This window comes from Dipodomys ordii, unplaced genomic scaffold, assembly GCF_000151885.1.
Source record: "Dipodomys ordii isolate 6190 unplaced genomic scaffold, Dord_2.0 Scaffold20, whole genome shotgun sequence".
Taxonomy (NCBI): Eukaryota; Metazoa; Chordata; class Mammalia; order Rodentia; family Heteromyidae; genus Dipodomys; species Dipodomys ordii.
Window position 1 is genome coordinate 6,468,621 of NW_012267236.1, and position 25,114 is coordinate 6,493,734.

Consider the following 25,114-nt stretch of genomic DNA (forward strand, 5'->3'; position numbering starts at 1 on the left):
GGGGAGAGGAGGGGAGGGGAGGGGAAGGTAGGGGAGAGAAGAGGAGCTCATGCCTAGAATCAGGAGGCTGAAATCTGAGGATCAAGGTTCAAAGCCAACTCAGTGAAACTCTTATCTCCAATTAAGCACCAAAAAAAGCCAGAAGTAGAGCTGTGGCTCAAGTGATAAAGCACTAGCTTCAAGCAAAGAAGCTCAGACACAGCACCCAGGCCAGAGTTCAAGCCCCAGTACCAGCACATACACATACCACAAATAAAAATTAAAAATTAAAAGGACAAAGATGAAAAGAATATTCCCAAAACATCAGGGGACAATCCCCCACCCCAGCAACAACAGCTACAGCATCCTTCGACTGAAGACAGCGCTGACTTTACTGCCAGAACCTCAAAGCATTGAAAGCCAGTGGATGAGACAGAAAAGAAAATATAGAACCTGGAAAACAAATTGCCTCCACCAGAGCTATTTATTTAGCACTTTCCCCCCCCGCCCCCCCGCCCCCCCCCTTTGGAAAGGGACAGGATTGGCTATGTTTACAAACCCCTGTGATTTTTCTAACGCTATTGTTTAGTTAACAGCTCCTGCCCTCTGCAGCCGTCTCCCAGGTACTGGATCACTTTCCAGATATAAAACTTGTCAAGGAGAACCCAAGGTGATGCTAACAGCTGTCACCCCACAGAGAGGTAATTATAAAACCATGATTAAAAACAAAAGAAAATCTTCCAATATTATCGCCTTCTTTGCCAGGAAATAAGATATGGGAATCCAGACCACCCTCTGAATAAACCCTGGTATTAAAGACCAAACACAGCCCCCATGCGGTCCATACAGAGAAGCACCCACCTAGAGATCACCTGGGTCCTGCGCTTGACACTGTCCTCCCAGAGCCGTGGGGAACAGGCACAAGGATGCTCTTCCTTCGTTGGCCCCCCTCTTAGAATCACTTTCAGCTGGAAAGGGCTCTGCTCTCCCAATCCTCTGCCTCCAGCTGTGAGATCTGAGTCAGAGCAAGCAGGGAGGGAGAAGCTTGTCCAAGTCTCTCTCCATAGGAAGATGGGGGTTGGGAAAACCAAGAGTAGCTAAAAAGGCCTGATAACCAAGGACAAAGAGGCAGGCAACCGGAGAAAAGCACTAGCTTCCTAGTAGAGTTCTTCAAGATAGGTCGCCCAGCTTAGCTCTGGTGGCTCACACCTGTAATCCTAGCTACTCAGGAGGCTGAGATCTGAGGACTGAGGTTCAAACCCCAGCCCAGGATGGACAAGAATGACCACGAGACTCTTATCTCCAATAAAGCAGCAAAAAGCTGGAAGTAGAGCTGTGGCTGAAGTGGGAGAGCATCAGCCTTGAGTGAAAAAGCTAAGGCACAAAAGAAAGAAAAAATAGAAGATAAGCAACTCCTAAGCTTACAAAGGATCTCAGGCCCCATGAAGCCCAGCACATTCTCTCTTCTTCCAAGCCAGGGACAAAAGAGACCCTGCCAAGCCCTGATGACTAGCTGATCCTAAAACAATGGCTCCCAGACATCATGGCCAATGCTTGTCTAGTGTTCCAGGAGCCCATGCCCTATGCTAAGTACCTTTCAATAATTTATATTACTACTACTATTATTATTATTATTATCGTTGACAGTACCCAGGATCGAACTCAGAGCCACATACTTACTAGGCAAACACTATCACTTAAGCCACACCTCTAGCCTCATTTTGTGCTGGTTATTTTTGACGTAGCCTCTCACATTATAGCCTAACTGGTCTGAGCTGTGATCCTATTTGTGCTCCCCTGTGTCACTGAGGATGACAGGCATACCCCTTCTGCACCCAGTCACTGCGCCTACCTTCTGCAGCCAGAGTCACAGCCACTGGCATGGCAGATGTGCACCACCCAACCTAGCCATTGGTTGAGATAGAGTCTAGCAAGCTTTTATGTCATGGGCTGATTCCTGCCTACCAAATAGCTAGGATTACAAGCTTGAGCCACTGTGCCCAATTCTTTTCAAGAATTCTCCATCATCCTCAGCAGCCAAGTGAGAGAGGCATTGCTATCACAGCACCACCACCACCACATACACATACACATACACATACCCGCCCCGCCCCGGGATTGACAAAGAAAGTAAGATCAGAGAGGCTGACAAGGGAGTCTAAAGCCACATACCAGCCATCTAGAATACTCAGAATTGAACCCAGATCTCTGACTCCAGTGCCTGGCTTCGAGTCTCCAGAACTAAGAAGGGAAAGGAGCTGGCATGCCTGGAGCCACAGGAGCAAAGCCATTGCCACTTTTGTACAGGCCCATTATATTATGGTTTCTAAATTGAGGCTCAGATTTGGATCAACTAAAAAGGAGGAGGGAGATGGCTCTAGAAAGGAAAGGAAAGGAAGAAAAGAAGCAAAGTGGGAGGAAGATGAGGGGAAGGGAAGAGGGGGAAAGAGGAAGAGGAAGAGGGGAAGGAAAGAAAGAAGGAAGGAAGGGTGGGGGATTGGGCTCTACCCCAAGACAAACTTAAGCAAAAGCCTGAGGAAAGGGCCAGGTGCCATATTCTATCATTCTTGCAAGACAATTCTGAAGCTCAGTGTGAGTGAAGACCCATTTGCTCTCCCAGAATGTGGAAATGAGAAATGAAAATGAAAAGAAAAACAGGTGAGGGCTGACAGCAAAATTTCCTGAAATCTCAGCAACTCCACTTGATGAGAAAGTAAGTCCTGGCAGATACAGTTCTTGACAAGTCTCTGGTCTATTATTCTCAAGCTTTAGAGAGAGTGGGAAGGAGTGGAGAGAGAGAGAGCAAGACTTCCCACAACCAGAGGCCAGGTTCTTCGCTCCAGGAATATCTCCTATGGGCAGAGTTTCTGGCCCCTGTACAACCAGCAAAAATGGGGTGAGGCCCTCTCTACTCCTCACTCTCTTGGACTGGCCTTCCCACTTGGTCCTCGTAGGCCCAGAACCCAGTCACTAAGGAACTATCCTCCTTGTTTTAGAAGCAATAATGTGAAGAAATCTTTTGAAGCTGAAATTCCTAAGGCATACCAGGACCAGGGGTATGAGCAGCAAAACCCTTCACTGCCCAGCAGTGGATTAAAACCTGAAGGGAAACAGATAGTGCAAAGGTTTATATGTTTTGCTGTTGTTTTCAACACCTCCACACATGAGCTGGGGAACAGAACTTAGGGGATAGGAAGTTTCTGCTTCCGGTTTGTGGTAGGCCTAGAAGACAGGAAAACAGGAAATACAGTTGAGGTTGAACTTGATGTTTGCCTCCTCAATCACTGTCCCTGGGCTATTACAGCTCAAATAAAAAAAATTCCTGAACTATTTTGATCTGTTCATCAATCTAGACAAGTAGAAAATATAGGTCCTGGGGCTGGGAAGGTGGCTCAGTGATAGAGTGCTTGCCTTGCATGCATGAGGCCCTGGGTTCCATTCCTTAGCACCACATAAGCAAAAAGAAAAAAAGCCGGAAGTGGCGCTGTGGCTCAGGTGGTAGAGTGCTAGCCTTGAGCTGAAGAGCTGAGGGACAGCGCCCAGGCCCAGAGTTCAGGCCCATGACCAGACCCCCCCCCCAAAAAAAAAGAAAGAAAATATAGGTCCTCAAACCTAAAATGCTTGTTCAGACAATGTGCAAGCACTGTATATGTGCTTACTATGTATATATAAATATATATGTGTTGTATATATATATATATATATATATATATAAATGTGCAAGCACATTCTATACAATTAAACTGTAGAAAACTTTAAGATGACTTGAAAACACTCTTGGTAACTTTGGATAATCCTCTTTCTAGCAGGTCATTAACTTGACACGAAGAATGAGATGCTTGCAGGAACACCTATGCTGGGGCTAAAACATAAGTTGCCTAGTGAAAGCCAGGCCCCACCTTGGGCCAAGGCGTAGGGGGGGATTGCCAGGGACATGGCTTCATGGGGTCAGATTCCCCAGGAAGGCTTCAGAACAGTTGGCAAAATGCCAAATCTCAGGGCATGTGACCATGGACAGGTAAGGCTACATGCTGCCTAACACTGAGCCTCAGCACGTTGCTATAGTTGGGTCCTTGGCCATGCCACACCCCTCAGCCTTCACCTTCCCAGGGCCGCCCCACCTGGGTGTTTGATATTGACCTGAGCTCTACCATTGGCTACACCATTGTTACCCTGTTACCCAGCAGTGCCACTCTTACTATGTCCAGAGCCTGATTTCCCAGTTTCTCCTACCAGAACACGTTCACCGGCTTCTCCACCAGTGACCAATACTTGTCTCTGCTTGTCACACCCTGGCCCATGGTGTGCCCCAAATACTCCCTTCTCTCCCTCCCTCCCCCTCCCCCTGCCAGTGATGTGATTCAGCCCAACTGCAGTAGACTGTGTACTTTGAAAGATCCTCCATGACTCTGTGCAATGCACAGTGCTTTACCCGCTTCCAAGTGTTCCCACGTATAGGGTTCCAACATGAAGCATTCTCTAGAAACCAGGCCAGCTTCTAGAGAAGTCTGATAATGCCACAATGCCAAATTCCCCTGGCCTTTTAACAAGCTGGGTACGGAGGCCCCATAGAGACAACACATTGCGCCCCAGAGGATTTTCCAGGGCACAAGCCGCGGGCCCAGAGATGTCTATTTCACTCACCTCTGACCAGGCCAAGAGCATATAAACCAGATTCAGGGGACTAATTCAGGAGCTCTAGGTTTCCGAAGGCCTGGGTGGGTGTCTCTCAGGCAGGTAGGCTCTCCACCCCCTAAATGGGCTACAACTCATGGGTCTGTGCTACCCTCTTCCTTTCCAGCCCTCTGCCTCAATCTCATCTGCAACTGGCTTCAAGGTCATCAAGTTTTATTTTATTTGTTTTCTAACGCTACCTCCTGGGAAATCCTCAGAGGTTAAAAAAGAAGAAGAAGAAAGTACAAGATAAGAAAACCTTAGAAAAATAAGTCCTTCTTTTATTTCTACTTCAAAATATACTATATACATCAGGAACTCTATGGGAGGAAGGATAGACCAGGAGATTATTTCATCATAAAAAAATAAAAGAGGACCAAAAAATAATAATAATAACTGCCCATGTCAGATCCATCCTTAATCCAGCTGCAAGAGGCCGGAGCTGCTAGTTGTCTTCCTGCCGCTGCCACTGACTTTGTGACTGCTTCCCAGGGATTCTGGGTCTAAGAGTTCCCGCAGCGTTGTGAGGACTGGCTGGGACTGGCTGGCTGCAAAGTCCTGCAGGCGGGAACCCATTTGCTCCTGGAGGCTCCTGGACAAAAGGCACACCACAGCCCGGACGTTCCCACCATGCCCAGGAAGGACTCCGTTCCCAGTCATGTTGTTCAGGAAGTACCAGAGGACCGGAAGGACATGCCGCTCCACAGCCTGAGGCTTTCGAGGGTAAACTGAGGCCACCAGCACTGTTGGGAGGAAAAGAGGGAAGACCGCTTGAACTGGGTACTCTGTCCCCTCCCACTATGCTCCCTTGGAGCATATCTATCCCCCAAGGACAGCCCAGCAGGGCTGATTGCTCCCTAGGCACATTGCCCAAAGATCTTTTCAGGAGACGGTTAAAATGTTTTCATTTAACATCAGATGAGAGAAATATGAATGAATATGTGCCTACAGAGGTAACATGGAACAGAGAGAGAGAGAGAATGTGTGTCCATGTGTGCATATATGTGTGTAGGTGCTATATCACTTGATCCACATCTCCAGTCCTGTTTGCTCTAGCTGTCTTTTTAGATAGGACCTCAATTTTTGTCAAGGCCACTTTGGACCACAATCATCCTAATTATTCCTCCTGCTATAGATTAGTGTGGACCACCATGCCCAGCTACTAGTTGAGATGTAGTCTCATGAACTTTTTGCCAACTTTCCAGGGTTGGCCAGAAATCCTCCTGATCTCCATCTCTGGCATAGCTAGAATTACTAGTATGCATCAACCCACCAGAAACTATATATTTTATGGAAGAAAGGGAAAAATGCATAAGCTCCACGACAATTATAATGTGTCAACAATGAATGTGTGTCTAATGTCAGTTTTTAGGAAGGCAGGTGACAAATAATAGCGAGTGTCAGCATTGCATGAGTCCACATCACCACCAACAAACACAGATAAAAATTATCCTAGAGCAAGAAGACTCAAACACAGCCTTCTGGCAGATACAACAGCAAGTGGTGGACAAAACCAGCATGACCTTCCATGTGGGGATGCCAATCCTCAGGGCAAGACCAACAGCAGTCTGTGAAAGATGAAACTGTTTGGAAACTGGCTGGAACTCACTAGTCTAGTGCTGCACCAACCCCCTGAATCCAGTTATCCAAAGCCTAAAATCCCCTAAAGCCAAAGGCCAGCCAGGAGCCAGATGAACCTACAGCCAGCTGACTGTCACCAACGTGCCAGGTTGAAGCTGACATCCAAGCACATCAAAGGCTACCCCAGCCACCACAGAGAAGCTGCTCTGGCCTCTGGCTGTGGCTGGGTTAGCCTAAGTGCATCCATGCTAACACTGCTTGTTTTCCAAGCAGCACACTCTATCTGGTGTCCTGCCAAAGGACAAGCACTGGTAGAAGCAAACAACCCTGAGAACAGTGCTTCGTTGATGTATGGGGCCAAGAAACAAGAAGGTTACAAGGACCCAGCACGTCCAGGGGACCATTTGGGTGTGGGACTTGAACTTCCAGGTGTGGCTCCATTTCATGCTCCCAGCACCCATAAAAGCAAGGACCTTTGCTAATTTTAATGAGGCAAGCAAAACTCAAACCAGGAAGCCTCTGGCCTCTATAAAAGCACTGCTAACAATAAAGGACCAGCTCTGCCTTGGATCCAAAGATTCTATCCACATTCCCCCCACCCCTCCACCCCCTTGACACCCCCCCCAAAAAAAAAACTCTGCAGGATCCACAGCCCCAGGCTGGTCTGCAGCTTTGATTTACTTTTTTTCATTTTTTTCTGTTTATTTTTGTGTTTTCATTCCTGGGGCTTGAACTCAAGGGTCTGGGCACAGTCTCTGAGCTTTTTCACTTAAGGCTAGTGCTCTACCACTTTGAGCCACAACTCCACTTCCAGTTTTCTGGTGATTAATTGAAGAGTCTCATGGACTTTCCTGCCTGGGCTGGCTTCAAACCGCAATGCTCCTGAGTAGTATGAGCTTCCAGCGCCCAGCTGATTTGCTTTTATTGAAACCTCCAATTTGTCCTGCTCTCATCAATTTAATATCATGTAAGCCAGAGGGGGCAGGAGGTACCTATAATTTCAGAGCAAACTTGGGACAATGGAGAACCAAACCAGATGATCCCAGCCTGACATTCTCAAAGACATTTCCCACCGAATGTCAACGTTGGCTGTTGAGACCATGTCTGTGGATTCCAGCACCCCAATGTATAGGACTGCCTGGGGATCTCCAAGAGTTACAGGACCCTCAGAAGTCAAAATGACCACTGGGAAAGCTGGTCTGCACAATCCTAGTCAACCTATCTGCATAAGTGCTCACTAGAAGAGGCTCCCAGAGCACAGAAGCTGCGAGCACCAGCACAAAATAGGACCCAGAGGCCCTAGCTGGAAAGAGCTGAGGCTTAGCTTTCCTTGGGCTTGAAGCAAGCTGAATAGGAAAAACACAGTAACCCAGCAGGCAGAAAAATGGCCCCAGTCAGCCCCAAGGAGGGGAAGCCAAGAACAGGAGGACCAGGAAGGGAGGCAATCAAAAGTTCCCCGCATCAACTACCCTGAACATCCACAACCCAAAAGTTTCCCGAACCTCCATGGCTTCACACCTGCAAGGGGGGAAAAAAAAGACACAAACAGGAAGAGAGCTGTGTGCACCACATTCTTAGCCGAATCACTCACAAGAGACTAAAGAAGCAAAGCAAGCCAGTGTTCTGTCCGTGGTTGGATGGATGCATAAACACAATGTGGAACAAACATACAGTGCAGTATCTATCACTCAGCTTTAAGAAGCAGGAAATTCCAACACCTGCTACAGCATAAATGAGCCTTGTAGACAGGCAAAGTGAAATGAGCCGGTCATAAGAAGACTAATACTGTAGATTCCCCTCCTGTGAGATTCCTGGGGTAGTCAGTCCTCAGAGACAGGAAGTAGAATGGTGGCTGCCAGGGCTGGGGTCAGGGAGCAGCTCAGACAAGAGAGGAGTGGAGAGTTACTGCTTAATGGAGACAAGTTTCACAAGATGAATGAGGTAGATGATTATGGTGGTTACACGTTTTGAGTGCATTTAGTACTATTAAACTAAGCCCTCCGTTAAAATAGTCTCAACAGTAAATCTCATGTGTATTTGAACACAATAAAAAAGTGAAGCAGGGGAAGATGAGAACAAACCCAAGGACCAGGCCTGGAAACAACACCCCCACTTCCACCAATGGGGTTTGAAGGAGAAAATGTAAACCTGGGTAGGAAGCAACCCAAAGAAAGTAACCCAAAAGACCACACGGACAGAAGAAGTTAAGTAGAAGGAAAGATTTATTGCCAGAGCTGACAAGACCAAGTTCTCGTGAGGAAAGAGAGAGCTGACAAGACCAAGTTCTCGTGAGGAAAGAGAGAAAATAGCACTGACTGGCCCCTTGGAGGCCCCTTTTATATCAGGGGCTGGAAGTGGGCGGTGCTTTTCCTACTGTGCAGGTGCTGGCATCCAGGGCAGAGCTGAGGCCTGCGAGGTGGGTGTTTCCATACAGGGTTCACCTGCTTTTCCCCTTTTGGCCCTCCCCAGACCCTGTCCCTCTTGAGCAGTGAGGTGCCCACACTTCCTCCTTGCTCGTTTCCTGGATCCCAGGAGAGGCTGGTCAGCCAGCTGGCCGGGTCACTCACTCTCTGGCTGGAGAGAAGGGTGCAGAAACCTTTCTAGAAGCCATTGTGGGGGAACAAACCCCAATAAACTGAGGCTTAAAAGACAGCTGAAGTAATTAGCAAAAAGTCAACTCCAATTAAGCTGTGCTATTATTAGTCCAGGTTTCATGGCAAAGGGAATTTTCTCCTCTGTTCCTAGCTGACAGCAAGTTAGCAGAAGAGCTCTGGAGGACTGCTTCTTTTTAATGTTCTTGGAAAGGAATGAGGTAAATATGTTCAAGTAAGGTTGCCTGCCCAGTTCTAGGTCACCGAAATTACTTACTCAAGGAGATGTTCCTCCCCACCCACAACACTCATATTGAGCAACAGAAGAGGGCTCCTTCCACGTCTGCTCCCCTGAGTGATCTTAGTTCCACCCTGTTCTCACCCCCAGGGTAGGAAGCCTTCCTCATCAAAGCCCCACCCTGCCTTGCTGGCCCCACCTGTTTGAAGCCGGCTTAGCCAATAGGTTGCGGGGGGCTCACCTGACAGGCGTTTTGTGATATCCAGCACTGCTCGGCCACTCAGGAAACGCACACGCCCAGCAAACGCTTGCAGGAGGCAGAGGTGGTCTGAAAGAGATGGGGATATTAGTGGCCACGATGCTCTGGGCTAAGAAAAGCATGGGTATTCATGGTACTGCGTGACCACACACCTATGTGGGGAAAAGACTCTCTGGAGAGTTCATTTTCCCAAGTCACTATGGTGTCGCTTTTAAAAAGGGAGTGGACGTGGGGTAATTGAAGAAGAGTGAACACCCGGATGTTAAAGGGCTCCAATGCATCTGGGTTTACTCTATGGGTTTGGTTTGTATTGCCTGTAATTTTTCCAAATCACATGCTTGGAGAAAAAGATGGTAGATGGAAGATAGATAGACAGACAGATAGATAGAGATGGATGGAAATGTGGACATATCAATATATTTATAGTCCTAGGAAATCTAAGGCACTCAGCCATGGTCACACATAGGTTAGTAAAAGGTCGAAGTTAGAATTCATCAGTCATGGCTCACCTCAAAGTCCGAACTTGTGTTCTAACCAGGGAATCTTTTGTTTCCACACTGAAGACTTACTGATATCCTTATATAATAGACACAGAGCTAGGAACTAAGTAAAACATGGTCTTCCACACTTCTCTCAGTAAGCAACTCTGATGAACCTGATGTTTAAGGTCCTTCAACATGAACTTGACCCAGGGAAGGATGCTCTGTGCTTGTGTAAAGTACAAAGCCACCGTGACCAACCAACTCAACTTGGGCCCCCAAGGCCCCTTCTTCACTCTTGCACTGGTATTTTGTGTCACAGGGACCCAGGACAGCTGCTCATCATACCAGGAACAGACACACATGGCCAGCTCTGGTGGGGCCAGAAGTGGGGATTTGGAGGCTACGGGTGTTTGACTGTCCCTCAACAGTTTGTCAGCTCACAACCTAGGCCCAACTCCCCCTTGCTTGTAAACCAGGTAGGTGGAGGCCCATGCCCAACATGAACACACAGATGCCAGAGTTCATCCTTCATGTGCTACAATTCCACTTTGAGGAGGTGTGTGTGTGTGTGTGTGTGTGTGTGTGTGTGTGTGTGTGTGTGTGTGTGTGTGTGTGCTTGCATGCATGCGTCAGGGCCTGAGCACTGTCCCTAAGCTTGAGCCACAGCTTCACTTCCATTTTCTTGGTAGTGATTTAATGATGAGGGTCTCATAGACTTTCCTGTCCTGGCCGACTTCAAACTTCAATCCACAGATCTCAGCTTCAGCTTCCTGAGTATCTAGGATTATAGGTGTAAGCCACCAGCACCCAGCTTTAACTTTTTATTTTTTTTTGTAATCATCCCAGTTCCCTTTTCCCACCTGTCCAGCTTTCCCAAGCCACATCCAGCTCCAGGAACACAGCTCATCTAGATACCCGGCCACACCCATGGCAGAAGCTCTGGGTCTCAGTACCTCCCCAGACAGGATCAGGGATGTCTCAGGATCAAAATGTTCTTTACCTCTTGGATTGTATTTCTTTTTTTTTCCAATCCTGGGACTTGAACACTGTCCCTGGGCTTCGTTGTTCAAGGCTAGTACTCTACCACTTGAGTCACAGCAACACTTCCAGCTTTTTCTGTTTATGTGGCACTGAGGAATCTAACCCAGGGCAGCAAGAGCCCATAGAGTTTTAGAAACAGAGTTTTAGCCCAGAGTTTTAGAAGCTGCTTATTCCTCTCCATTTTAACTGATGTCATCTAGTTTCTCAGATTGTTAAACTTGAAGACCAGCCTTCCTCACAGTCATGCAAGGAAAGGAAAGTTGCCCTTTCCTGATAAAGGCATGCTGGCCTAGAGGATGCATGAGCAGGAATTCTTTTACACCCCACACTGCTTCTCACATGAACTGCGAAGGTCCCAGCATGCCCAGCTCCTGGCATCTTGCAGCCACTGTAATCTCAGCAAGTAATGAGATGCCTAAAGCTGTTGGGAGGAAAGATGGGAAGAGGTCCAACCCAGAGTCACCACAGTGGCCCAGCAGTGTGTCCTACAGTCTTAGCCCATCTCCTGTAAGCATAACAGAAAGCCACAGACTGCATTCTTTTCTTCTTTTTTTTTCCAGTTTTTGGGCTTGAGCTCAGGGCCTGAGCTTCTTTTGCTCAAGGCTAGCACTCTACTACTTGAGCCACAGTGCCACTTCCAGCTTTTTCTGTTTATGTGGTGTTGAGGAATCAAACCCAGGGCTTCATGCAAGCTAGGCAAGCTCTCTTCCACTAGGCCACATTCCCAGCACCCAGATTGCATTCTTTATAACCAGAAATGTATTTGAGCCAGAGCTAGTGGCTCATGCTTGTAATCCTAGCTACTCAGGAGGCTGGGATCTGAGGATTGCAGTTCAAAGCTAGCCTGACCATACAAATCCCAGAGACTTATCTCTAGTGAACCAGCATAAAACCAGAAATGGGGGTATGGCTTAAATGGCAGAGCACATAAAAGTCAAGCAACAACTGGAGGGCTTAAGTTCAAGCCTTAGTGCTAGCACAGAAAAAAAAAAAGTATACTTGACTCAGGCTGACAAGTCTAAGAACATAGCACCTGCATCTGACCTGATCACCAGAGCAGAAGGCAAAGGGCAAATGACCTACTCTCACCTACCTCCGTAGAACCATGGCATTCATCTATTCATGAGGGCATAAATATCTCTAAGGTCCCACCACTCAGTCCTGTCACAATGGCAATCAATTTCAACATGAGTCTTGGAGAGGATTGTCAAACCACAGCCTCTGTGGTCCAGGAGCTGACATCTCTAGGCCAGACTTCATGAGGAGCAGTCTTGAGGCCTCCCTGGGGGAGTCATTCCCCACAGCCCACCGCACCCCGGCCTCTTGTCCTGAGGCTCCCATTCCCCCTGGGCCACACATCCAGCAACGTGGCCACTCCTCACGCCCCTGCGCTCCTTGTGAAGCCTGTGAGGGACACAGAGGAGCAAATGCACGCATGTGTGCAAAAGCCAACAGCAGTCTGGAAAGTAATTTGTCCTGGGAGTAAAAGGGTTTTCAAGTTCTAGAACATTGCAGTTAACAAGTGGCCTGGGGGTGGGCGCTTGGTAATGTTGTGATTGTGTACAAATAGATTTTCTATCAATGTCACCTGATTATTGCTTCTGGGTGCTTCTGCTTATCTCTCTCTCTCACACACACACACACACACACACACACACACACACACATCTCTGTCATTCATCTGGAGCTTTTATTTGAAAGCCAAGAAGTTCTCCCTCCTTTTCACAATGCTCACATTTCCTCCTGGCCCCGAGAGCCAGAAAGAAGTGACTTGGGAAGCACTAAAAACCGCACAGGCAATGCCAGGTGCCGGTAGCTCATGCCTGTAATCCTAGCTACTCAGGAGGCTGAGATCTGAGGATCACAGTTCAAAGCCAGCCCAGGCAAGAAAATCCATGAGACTCTTATCTCCAATTAACCACCAGAAAACCGGAAGTGGTGCTGTGGCTCAAGTGGTAGAGTGCTAGCCTTGAGCTGAAGAGCTGAGGGACAGTGTCCAGGCCCAGAGTTCAAGCCTCATGACCGACAAAAAAAAAAAAAAGGAAGGGAAGGGAAAGAAGGAAAAGAAGGGAGGGAGGAAGGAAGGAAGGAAGGAAGGAAGGAAGGAAGGAAGGAAGGAAGGAAGGAAGGAAGGAAGGGAGGAAGGAAGGAAGGAAGGAAGGAAGGAAGGAAGGAAGGAAGGAAGGGAGGGAGGGAAGGAGGGAGGGAGGGAGGGAGGGAAGGAGGAAGGAAGGAAGGAACGAAGGAAGGAAGGAAGGGAGGAAGGAAGGAAGGGAGGAAGGAAGGAAGGGAGGAAGGAAATGCACATGCAGCAGACATCTGTCCCAGACCATGCTCCACTACAACTAGTATAAACCATACTGTGGAGTGCAGAACAATGTTAAAACAAGCTGCCTTGTTCCCAGACTATCATTTATGAGTCGCAGAGCATGGACCCAGGAAGGTAGCTTGTCTTGCTCTGGCTACTTTCATAGGGAAAGCTCCCCCAGGTTTAATCAGCAACACAAAAACATAGTGGTGGAAGGTATGGGTTCAGGGTGCTAATTACCTATGTTTAGGTCCTACCTTTTTCATGTTCTATTGTGTAACTCTTGAAGTCACTGATTGGTCTCTATGACTCAGTTTACTCATCTATAAAATGGGGATAATCCTGGTACCTTTCTCATAGAGTTGTTATGAGGATTAAATGACTTAATGTGATGCTTAGGGCCAGGCATAGAACACACAGTTTATATGTGGTAAAGAGACCCAACAAGAGGCTAGAATCTAATCCTTGAAAGCTTGAAAACAATGCTCCATTAACTTCATTCAAGTTCCTACAGGCTCCTCTTCCATCTCCCAAAGCAGCCATGAATGAAAAGAACATTCTAGAAGGCATGCCATGGGGAGAAAGAGCCACTGGTTGGCAGGCCAAAGACTCTTTCCTGGGCCCAGGCTCCCCTTCTACAAAAGAGCACAGGGCCAGGGGGACCTCATACACAGCAAGACTCTGAGGCTACCCCAGGCCCCATCATCCTCAGGCTACCCAGAAGCCAGAGAAAAGCTTTTAGAAAGTATTAGAAATACAGTGGACAGGCAATGGTGGCAAGGAAATTAGAGCAAAATGGCCTCCCAACAATCAACAATAAGTTTGAGATGCGACAGTTCTCCATGGTGACCCAAACTAGGAAAGATCATCCCAGGAGAAACTAGAATGATCCACTTGCATAGACACACATAGGCTAGGGTATGGCCACCTGACAGGGTCACGAAAAGAGATTTGCACATGTGATCACACTCAAATGCTCAGAATCTGATCTTTTTTTTTTTAACAGCAAGATAAAAATTCAATCAAAACGAAATACAAACTATATACAAAACTATATACACAGACACACACAGAAAAAGACTTAACATGAAAAACTCCACATGTTAATAATGCCTTCTTTGTAGGAGTTGGAACTCACTCTGGGGAGTTGGTTGTATTTCTTTTCCAATGCTTCGTATTTTCTACTTTTTCAATAATTAATAAGTATGATTTTACAATGGTACAAGTGAGCATTTATATTCTGAAGTTAACTAGAAAGACTATAGTGAGGAGCATGGGAAACAGTAGTGTTAGATAAAAGAAACAAGATCAGTGGCACTGTGGCTCAAGAGTTAGAGCGCTCACCTTGAGCTGAAGAGCTGAGGGACAGCTCCCAGGCCCAGAGTTCAAGCCCCATAACCAACAAAAAAAAAAAAAAAAGAAAGAAAGAAACAAGAAACAAGATGAAATTTGGGTTCACATGATTTTTAACTCAGGAAACCTGCACAAATGCAGACAATCAATAGAAGACAGAGATATTGTTAAGTGGCTGGTTCTCAGCAAGGATGACTTTTTTAAAACTCCATTAACAATATAATGTCAATCATATGATTTACATAAAGTAATACATTTAAGATCAGCGAATAAGACCAGTGAAAGTGAACTGGAAGCCTCCCTCATTCCAAGCTTATCTCCTCTCTCCAGCCCTGACCAGGCCAGGGCTGGGCTAAATTAAGAGCTCCTTCTGGCTCAGAGAAACCTGAATGCCAAGGTCAACCGGGACAAGCTGAGCTGTCAGCAGTCTAATGTTTTAATTCATGATGTTTCTGTTGTAACTAAACCAGTATCAGGGCCCAAAGACCAGGGCCAACCAGTCTGACTGGGAACGGCCTTAATCCCAGAATAACCCTCTGATATCAGAAGATCCTGTGCTGAGCAGAAAGGATGTCACTGGACCTCAAGCTAGAGAGACTCCAAGACAAATGGAAGAGATCTGGGAGCAACCCCCCCACACTGTCTCCCCAAAAGGGAACAGTAGCAAATCTCTGCCTTCTCTGTCAATTCACGCTTCATTGAACCCCCACTAGCCCTCAGGAGAGCCGAGGAGGTAGAAAAAATAAGACTTGGGCTCAGGAGTCTACTTTATCATTGAATTCCGAAATCACAAGGAAGCTCAAGAGGTTGCCTAAGAATACCAGCGACCCCCTTTGAATGGACCATCGGGGCTTTGTGCAAGATGGGGGCCTCACGTGGCGTGGCTCTTCATCGCCTTGGCCCCGGCACTCAGGAAAACAAGCAGGAGCATGCTGAGCTTTTGCTTCATGAGTTTCTACTAAGCAATGCATGGCCTTTCTCCAGATTGGAGCCTAGAATCCCTGGAGGGCAGCAAGAAGCCAGCATGGAAGAAAGTTCCTTTCCACTTCCAGGAGGCTCAGGAAGCTACTGGAGACTGTGTTAGTAACAGCAGGCCCTGGAGAAGGCTCTGGACCCAGGGAAGCTCAATTATTTATGTTCATTTTCCTGAGGAGGAGCAGGCTGGGCTCAGATGACCGCAGGCAGCTACAAGCTCTTCTTGATAAAATACTGACTCCACCCAGGCACTTGCTGGCAAAGGATGAATTCTCCACGGTACTGACCTAAATCCCCTGGCTCTGATCTCCCTGTGTGTACAAACCAGCTTGTCACGTCACAGTTAAGACCGATTTCAAAACCAGTGAGGCTGGCAGGGCTGAGAGGGTGTGGCTCACCACACCACCTCGCCTAGGCAGCTCACTACCATACCTGTTCAACAATTACCTCAACCCAAGGCTGCATGTCACCCAGTAGGCTCCAGCCATAGAGAACCTTTTAAAAAGCCAAGGATGTTTTGCCCTTCATTCAACCCTTAAAGGCCAATAGCATTCCCTTCCAGCCCAACCACGGAACTAAGGATTAGAACAGAAGCTGGGCTGGGCGCTGGTGGCTCACGTCTGTAATCTTAGCTACTCAGGAGGCTGGGATCTGAGGATCACAGTTCAAAGCCAGCCTGGGCAAGAAAGGCTGTGAGACTCTTATCTCCAAGAAATCACTAGAAAACCAGAAGTGCTGCTGTGGCTCAAGTGGTAGAGCGCTGGCCTTGAGCTCAAGAGTGCAGGGAGGGCACCTGAGCCCAGAGTTCAAGCACCATGACCCCCCCCACACACACACACACAAGAACAGAAGCTGGTCCTCCTCACACCTGCCTCACTCTCCTCATATTGAAACCTCTGTCCAGTGGACTAGAGGAGCCATTTTCAGCCATTCATCAGGAGACCCTGTCCCTAAAGACCGAGAGCACCACAGATGCAACCCTGCCTCCAGGTGTGGCAAAACCATAGAAGCAGGCTGCTGTGATTTGCACGTGCTTTGTCCTTCTCCAAAGGGTCAGGGGATGGACGCTTGGTACCTAGGGTAGAAATGGTGCGTGTGGTAAAAACTCTAAGAGGGGAGGCCTCATGGAAAGGCATTGGACCACTGAGGACATCGCCCTTGGAAAAGTTTAATGCTGGTCCCAAGAAGCCAGTTAGGTCCCACACGAGCAGGTTTTAGCAGATGTCATGCTCTTAGGCTTCCAGAACCATCAGTTAAATAAACCTTTTTCTTTATAAAGTTCCCAGCCTCCACTGTGTCATGACAGCAGCAGCAAACAGACAAATACACACGGCATCTCCAGGCCACTTGCTCTGCAGTGCGCCTGCCCTCGTTGGGTACAGCAGGGCCCCCAATAGAAGGGTACGTAAGTCCTGTGACTGTGGAAGACACCAGACTCTGATGCCCAAAATGCCACCATGTTCAAGGAGGCTGGCCTAGTGGCAAAGAACAGAAATGGAAAAAACCTGGAGGAGGAGGAAGAGTTAATTAAAAGTCCTCTCCCTAGAGGTAGTTACTCATCCTCCTCAAATAACTAGAGTCCATTTCGCCTGGTGCAGGTTTGCCCAATAAATCCAAGTCCGCAGTGATTTACCAAGAAGCTTGGTTATTGGCAACAGCAATCTCACTTACCCAGAGCAGCACTGAGAACAAGCTGTTATTTAGAGGTGGATTTATATTGTTTGTTCTGCAGCAACAAGCTCAGCAAATCATAAATTCCCTGTGAGATGAAATGCGGAAATTGACAATATTTATGAACTCAGGAGACAGAGAGGGCTTGACCAGACCTTTGATTTGTAACTGAGACTCTAGCCAAGGACACAGCTGCTGGCCCAAACCCAGCAGCTAGGTTCAGGCCTATGTATAGGAGGACAGGGAGGGGTGAATGTACCAGGAGAGGTTTCTCACTTCAGCTGGGATAGTCTGTGAATGCCAGAAAGAAGACATCACACACACACACACACACAGAGCATCAAGGCACACAGGGCAGGTTTCAGATCAGAAGCCTCCTTGTATTGAGGTAAGACTTGCTGGTAAAAACTAGCCCGCTATAGTGGCATATGCTGGTGATCGATGAGGAAGCTAGGGCAGAAGGATCACAAATTCAAGACCAACCCTGGGTTATAGTTTTAAGCTTGCTACTGGTGGCTCATGTCTATAATCCTAGGCTGAGATCTGAGGATGATGGTTCAAAGCCAGCCCAGGCAGGAAAATCATATCTCCAACTAACTACCAAAAAGCCAGAAGTAGAACTGTGGCTCAAGTGGTAGAGCATCAGCCTTGACTACCCAGGACCTAAATTTAAGCACCAGTACCAGAACCAACACACAAAACACAAGCAAAACCTCATTGCTCTTCTGGCCTGGCTAGAGGCCTACTCAAGTACTACTTGATGCTCTTCAAGTTTTGACCTTGTACCTCCACGTACATATTAGATACCCGATATACCTTTTAACCATCTATGAAGGGAAGGGAATAGATGAGGTGCATGGAAAATTGCACCCAATCAAGATGTGATATGCAAAGCATATTTCTCCTGTGGTTCCTTTTTAATTCTTTCCTCCTCTAATTCTTTCTGCCCTGGTCTTGTTGAGCCCTGCTTTGAACTCCAAACCAGCTCCCATCCCATGGTGCTGAGCAACTCCCTGGAAGCCATTTCCCTCAGGTGACTATGGGAAGGCTACAGCAGCCATCTCCCCTCCCCTCCACTCCTGACCACCCAGTGGGCCAGGTATAGAGAAGCCTCTAGCAAGAGCTTCAGGGACCCAGGGCCCACCATCTGCCCTGTACAGCCTCAGGAAAAGTATTGGGCCAATCAAGGCTATCTGCCACCCTGCTGGCTGCCAATCACAAAAGTGGGTGTGGCAACTCAGAAGCCAGCTGCCTCCTCCAGAGCCTATGGGGGCCACAGAGGGCCGCTCACCCAGGCTGTCCATCATGGCATCCAGCGCAGTGGCGGCGGCAGTGGAAATCCCGGTGTTCTTGGAGTTGAGGTTGTCTGCAACAGCGATGATGAGGGAGAGCAGCATGGGGTACACACTGTCTTTGAGGAGGGGCAGCATCTTGGCAAGGGACTCGAGCGCCCACTGATTGGCTTTCTTGTTGGAATCCTGAAGCCTTGGCGTGAATGCATCGAAGACCTATAAAGGGAACAGAAACCAATGGGAAACCAGGCTGGACAACAGTCCATTTGAAACTTGATGGTCTGACCAGTTGCCCTTGATTGGGGCTCTTCCTGAACCCCTGAAAGCGGTCCCCCTGATCTGTGCTGGAATACTTGCTGTGATGAAGCGCTGACCTACTCAAAACATGGCAGGCAAGCCGGGCATTCATTCCTGTAATCCCAGCTACTTGAGAGGCAGAGATAGGAGGATCAAGAAGTTCAAGGCTAGTAGAAGCAAAATGCTATAATGAACCTATCTCAAAGAACGAGCTAGAGCTGGTGGTTCATATGTACAATCCCAGCTCTGCTGAAAGCAGAAGCAGGGGGATTACAGTCTAAGTCCAGCCCCAGGCAAAACTCAGACTCAAACTGAAAAACAAAAATAATCAAAGCAAAAAGGGCCATAGAGCCATAGCTCAAGTGGTAGAGTACTTGTTTAGCAAGCATGAGGCTCTGAGTTCAAGCCTCAGGACCATCCAAGAAAACAGAGAAGGGAAAAACTAATGTTTCTTGTGTGTTCCTGGCATGTCAAGCATTGTGAGCATCATGGTAGGTTGTCTGTCACCCAACAGTCCTAACAACCCATGCAGGTAAGTTATATCTCCATTTTCCCACTAACAGCTAAGGCTCAGAGAGGGTAAATAACTTGCCTTAGATCACACAGCTAGTAAGAAACCTGGATAGATACCCTGCTGATTCAACCTTGGTTCCTACTCCACCATGTGGCTGTCAGAAGTAAACATTCATCCAGCTGGTTCAGCCTGTGAAAGGGTATAGCTACTCTGACCCCACTAGGCCAACTACCATGGCTCAAACACCTGCACAGCCACAGGTTCTGTCCCCAAATATTATGCAAATAACTAACCCAAAGCAACCTAAGTCTCTGCCCCAGCTCCCTCACCCTCAATCTCTGCCTTCTAGCCTTTTTCCCATAGATCCACCAGAAGGATGAGAAGGTATGATCAGCCTCTCATAATAGGTTGTCTTGTGTGTGTGTGTGTGTGTGTGTGTGTGTGTGTGTGTGTGTGTGTGCGTGCACTCACGTGCATGTGTGCGCTCAGACGTGCATGCTTGCTTCAATCATGGGGCTTGAACTCAGGGCTTGGGCACTGTCTATGAGCTCTTTTTGCTCAAGGCTAGAGCTCTACCACTTGAGCCACAGCCCCATTTCTGGCTTTTGGGTTGTTCATTGGAGATAAGAGTCTCACGAACTTTCCTGCCTGGGCTGGCTTTGAACCACAATCCTCAGATCTCAGCCTCCTGAGCAGCTAGGATGACAGACATGGTCTTTGGGGAATATGGAGGCCAACTGGAAAGCAAGTGCTTAGCAGCCTCTCTATTTCCTGAGATATCTGGCCCAGTGTCCAGCCCGGTGCAGAATCTTCCAAGTTGAAGTTGGCCCCACAAGGGAGGACATGCCACCCAGGGCAGCGGGGGCAGCGCTACCTGGACCAGGTGGGCGGTGATGAGCTCTGGCTTGGTCTTGCAGCACTCAAGCAGCTGCCCCACACCTTCCATCCGAGACTGGTACTCCTTGGCCTCCAGCAGCCTCGTCAGCTCCCGCAGCTGCTCCACCACCTCTGCACCACCCCGTGTGGAAGAGCGCAGCCCTGCTAGCCGCGGGCCACTGGGGCCAAGCCTAGGCAGAAAGAAAGGCTGAGCCCTGGGGAAGGGGCCAGGGGATGAACACACCTATGGCCCACAGCCCCTCCCAGGGGCTGTGCAGGCAGAGATACCCATGTCACCATCCTCAGCTTCTCCACCAATAGCTCGGGAACCTGGCCTTGGGAATTCTGCAAGCTTCTGCACCTCAGAAGACAACAGTATGGTTGTCTAGGGTCTCATCCCCAGGTTAGTTGTCCAGGCTTTCTTCTTGCCTTTTCTTAGACAGCATTCTGCCACGGAACCACCAGAGTGGGAAAGACTCTGAAGGTCCTCAATGCCCCCTGTCTGCCTGGCATCTGTGGCCTGTGCCTGGTTGGCATGGGGCAGGCTCTGCTCACACTGTCCAGGAACTAATGAAGATGCCCCTGTTCTTTCACATTGGATCATATGCCCACCACAGCCCCCTGGCCTGGCCCAGAGTTGCATATAAAACCCCTCCCTCTTCCACCCATAATTCGAAGCCATGGTCACCAAGCTCAGGTCATACCCTAAAGTCCACCCATTCGCTGGACAATCAACAGTCTCGCTTTTTCGCTCCCGCCTCCCACACTCCTGCCTATTGAGTAACCAAGTGCTGTGCAGGCGCTGACAACAATGAGACTGAGCTATGAAGAGCAGAGGGCAGCTGTCCAGCCTGAGAATGCAGGAACACAGGGTGCCAGACTCAGCAGTGAGGAGAAGGTGACCGTGAGCTAGACTGTGCAGAGCCCACAGGCAGGCCTGTTCTAGGCACACAGTAAATGACACAGCAGGCAGAGAGGACGGAGGTGCTGGCCCTGGGGCTGTGGTCTTACTGAGGGAGGGCGGAAAGTTACCACTGAGGAGGTGGGTAAAGTCTCCTCTGACACCCAGCCAAGGAGCTCAGCCGTGACTTTCCCAGGACACAGAATTTTTTTTTGTCTAAAGTAACTTTTGTTAACCCAATTTATATCTCTAGGACATACTGCCTTCTTCAGAACAAGAAAAGATACAAATGATAGGTATTGTTTCTTTTGTCAAGGATATCTTCAAATGCCAGGTATCAGTGGTTCTTGCCTATAATCCTTGCTACTCAGGAGGCTGAGATCTGAGGATTGTGGTTAGAAGCTCGCCCAGGCCAAAAAGTCCATAAGACTCTTATATCCAATTAACCACCAAAAAAGCCAGAAGTGGAGCTATGGCTCAAGTGGTAGAGTACTTGAGCCTTAAGTAAAAGAAGCTCAGGGACAGTGCCCTGACCCTGAGTTCAAGCCCCAGGACCAACACACACACAAAACAAGATGTCTTCAAGCAAGATAATATACATGGTCACTTCAATTTAATAAGTGGTAGATAGTAATGTTTCCATCTGTGCATCTATCACTTGTCCACAATTAGCCTTTTAAGTCATTATATTAGTTACTTGCTAAGTTCTACATGTTCAGGAGGAAAAGACAGAATTTTCAGCAGATTCTATTGGCTCCTACTTGGTTCGTAATTGCTCCCAGCCTGCACCTTCTTTTCTTTTCTTTTTTATTTTTTGGTCAGTAGTAGGGCTTGAACTCTGGGCCTGGACACTGACCTGAGCTCTTCAGCTCAAGGTGAGCACTCTACCACTTAAGCCACAGCGCCACTTCTGGTTTCCTAGTGGTTAATTAGAGATAAGAATCTCACAGATTTTCCTGCCTGGGCTGGCTTTGAACCACCTCAGATCTCAGCCTCGTGAGTAGCTAGGATTACATGCGTGAGCCACCAGCGCCCGGCTCAGCCTGCACCTTCTTATGCTAGTGAAATTATATTCCCTTCTGCCAAGACTGCAGAAACCAGCTTCTACTGGCAGATACTTCTAAGCCCCAGATTCGGCCTGCCAGACATGTGGGTGGGGGAACTCTGTTAACACATCCATCCTTGGGTACCTCAGACCCACTAGGGCTCAGCTGTGCACCAGGACTGTGATCCACCTTAGAGGAACCCCAACCCTTGGCAAGCTGTTGGCCATGTTAACTGTGGAGACCCAGAGAGATGAAAGCATCCATACCCCTCCTCCATGGGCAGCCCGTTCTCACACGGTACCAGACTTCGCAACACCTTGCGGCCTTTGGCAGAAGGAAGTTCATGATTATCTTCTAGGCCCTTGAGAAATACACACCAAATGTAAATCAAAAGAAGCAGCCCTTGGGGGAGCTGCCTGGCATTCTGTATGGATAACAAGAGGAGTGACCCTCAGCCCGGCAGAGCTCCAAGGATCACAGATGAGCCTACCAGAGTCCTAGAGGTAGCTGGGGCACAGATCAAGATCCCCCCTTAAAAGACAAAGGTGGAGCTCAAGGGACATAGGCAGCATGGGACAGAATTGCATTTGGGCACAGGGGACCGAAATCACATGTAAGCCACCTGTCAGGAAACAACTAACACTTCTGGAACTTACTCCCTTGACCCACAGAAGGCCTCCAACTCTGACCTAGGCCCTCTCCCTCTGAAGCCTTCCACTCACTGTCCACCCGCCACTGTCCACCCACTTACACGCTGTTTAATGGCTGCCATGACTTTCCGCAAGTCATGAGAGGGGAGGGATTGCTTCAGAAACGCATCGAACTTGGCATTTGCCATCAGGATATTCACCATCTTCCGGCCATAAAACCTGCCATAGGGAGAAGAAAAGCAAGATGAAGAAACAAATACAGACGTGCACAAGAGATTGGTTCTACAGCTTCACACCATTTTCCTAATTATAGTCGGGGAAGTTTTCAGAATTTTTCTAATTATGAAAGCAATCTCTACCCAGTTAAAGAATTAGTCATGAAAGATTAAACATCAGCAGCCATAATGGCAAGAGAAAATCACTATGAATGTTTATGTTTACCTGTTAATCTTTTTGGTATGTATATATATTTTAGTAGACAGCAGAATGTTTATGTAACTTGTATCCAACTGTAGCACTATTTCATTCATCATCTGCCCATATCTTATTAATATGCATTATAAGCATCCTTTTTCAAAGCTATCCAATGTTCTGTTGAATGACTATATCAAAATGTACTTGCCTTTTTTCCTGTTGGGACATTTGGAAAGTTGAGGGAAGGTACAATGACACAATAAGAGATGGGAATAGATCAACTAGATTAAGAGGCATCACAGAAGAGGTGGCTTTGGGGACTCAAAGGATGAAGAGGAGTTTACACATGGGGCAGGACTAAGGAATTAGTAGAAGGAGAAGGACCATTTCATGTCATTCTGACACATCACAGGAAATGACTGAGGACTAGTGAGTAGGAGCTGGACGCAGGAAAAAAATAGGCTGGAGAAGTCAGTGGGATGCACTGGATAAAGACAGGAAGGAGCTGGACTTCGCTTGCAGGCAGTGGGAGGCTGGGGAATGATCAGATTTTAGCCAGTGTCTTTGGCAGAATGGCAAATTGGTAGGGACAAGGCTAGAAGACATAAAACCTGTTAGGAGGCCACCATCATAGCCCAGGCAAGACATGAAGACATGAAATACAGCAGTGGTGTAGTTGGATCCAGGAAGGATTGATCCCACAGGGGTTGAAACTGCAGGATTTGGAACAGAAGACATGTAGAAGGACCATATTTCACCTAGCCCAAGCCTCCATTGATGAAAAAATGTACTACTATTCTAGTTTCCACTAAGAAAACACAGGAAGAGGAAATCCTGACAATTCCCACTGCCTCTGATAACCCTGTGTGAAGGCCACCTCAGAAACTGAAGGCAATATTATGGATGGTATTTTCCTTCTGCAGGTGAAGGTCTTAGCAGTTGCTTTGCTAGAAAATGTGGAAATCTGATCCTTTTTTTTTTTTAACAATGAGCACTTGCTTTATTGATATCCAACGAATGCCCCATTGCTATATGTACCTTTCATGATAATCATTTCTATTTAAATGTTAGATGATGGTATAGTATTTCTAAAGACATTTTAAACAGCAGTGGAACTCAACAACTCTCTGCAGAGTGCCCACCGTGCCTTTGGAGAGAGATCAAAAGGTTGACAAGAAAAGAATGGCTTTCAGCATAGTTTGTCTAATGCAAACTTGAATTTAGGTATTCTATGGATAACATCAATCAAGTTTGCAAATGTGCACATGGTAAAAATCCCAGAGTCACTGCCTGGTCAACAACCAGAGAAGCAGGCTTGGAGAGAAGATGGTGGGCTCCTCTATGACCACTGGCTCTGAAGGTAGAGTGGAACTTCTGGTGATGAATCCCCTAGAGGAATAGACACACAGGGCTGGCACAAAAAGGTTCAGGGTGGAAAGAAAGCACGGGAGCCGCAGAGCTTGCTGGAACCCTAAGTGAGAGCCAGAAGACGTAGAGGAACAACTAAAGACAGGCCACAGCCACCTGCATCCAGATGACAGGCAGGGTGCAGAAACGCCCCCCAAGGAGCCAAGGAGAAGTAGTTGGTACCACGACAGGGAAAGTGGGAAGCATAGGTACCATAAGGGAATATGAGAGCCAGGCACCAGCATCTCATACCTGTAATCTTAGCCACTCAGGAGGCTGAGATCTGAGGATTGCAATTCGAAGCCAGCCCAGGCAAGAAAGTCTGTGAGACTCTTATCTTCCATAAACTACTCAGAGAAAGCCAGAAGTGGTACTGTGGCTCAAGTGGTAGAGTACTTGCTAGCCTTCAGCACAAAGAGGCTCAGGGACAGTGCCCAAGCATGAGGCTACACTCGGTGGTGAACACTTATAATCCCAGAAAATATTGGAGGTAGAAATAGGAAGATCTTAGTCTAAGACCAAGAGCACAAAAAAGAAGAGCTACCTAAAAATAAACCAAATCAAA

General features: G+C 47.8%; 1 protein-coding gene across 1 annotated transcript in view; it reads right to left on the reverse strand.

Annotated features, from left to right (window-relative positions):
* Positions 1-5,010: 5,010 nt before the first annotated feature.
* Fam179a (family with sequence similarity 179, member A) overlaps positions 5,011-25,114 on the reverse strand; it is a 44,760-nt gene continuing 24,656 nt past the window's right edge. The window contains exons 14-19 of the mRNA XM_013013628.1: positions 22,830-22,947; positions 22,345-22,439; positions 20,130-20,322; positions 18,444-18,660; positions 9,305-9,391; positions 5,011-5,396 (exon numbers count right to left, since the gene is read on the reverse strand). Of these exons, the coding sequence (XP_012869082.1) occupies positions 5,071-5,396; positions 9,305-9,391; positions 18,444-18,660; positions 20,130-20,322; positions 22,345-22,439; positions 22,830-22,947 (1,036 nt within the window). The 3' untranslated portion in view covers positions 5,011-5,070. The remainder of the gene's footprint in view (positions 5,397-9,304; positions 9,392-18,443; positions 18,661-20,129; positions 20,323-22,344; positions 22,440-22,829; positions 22,948-25,114) is intronic.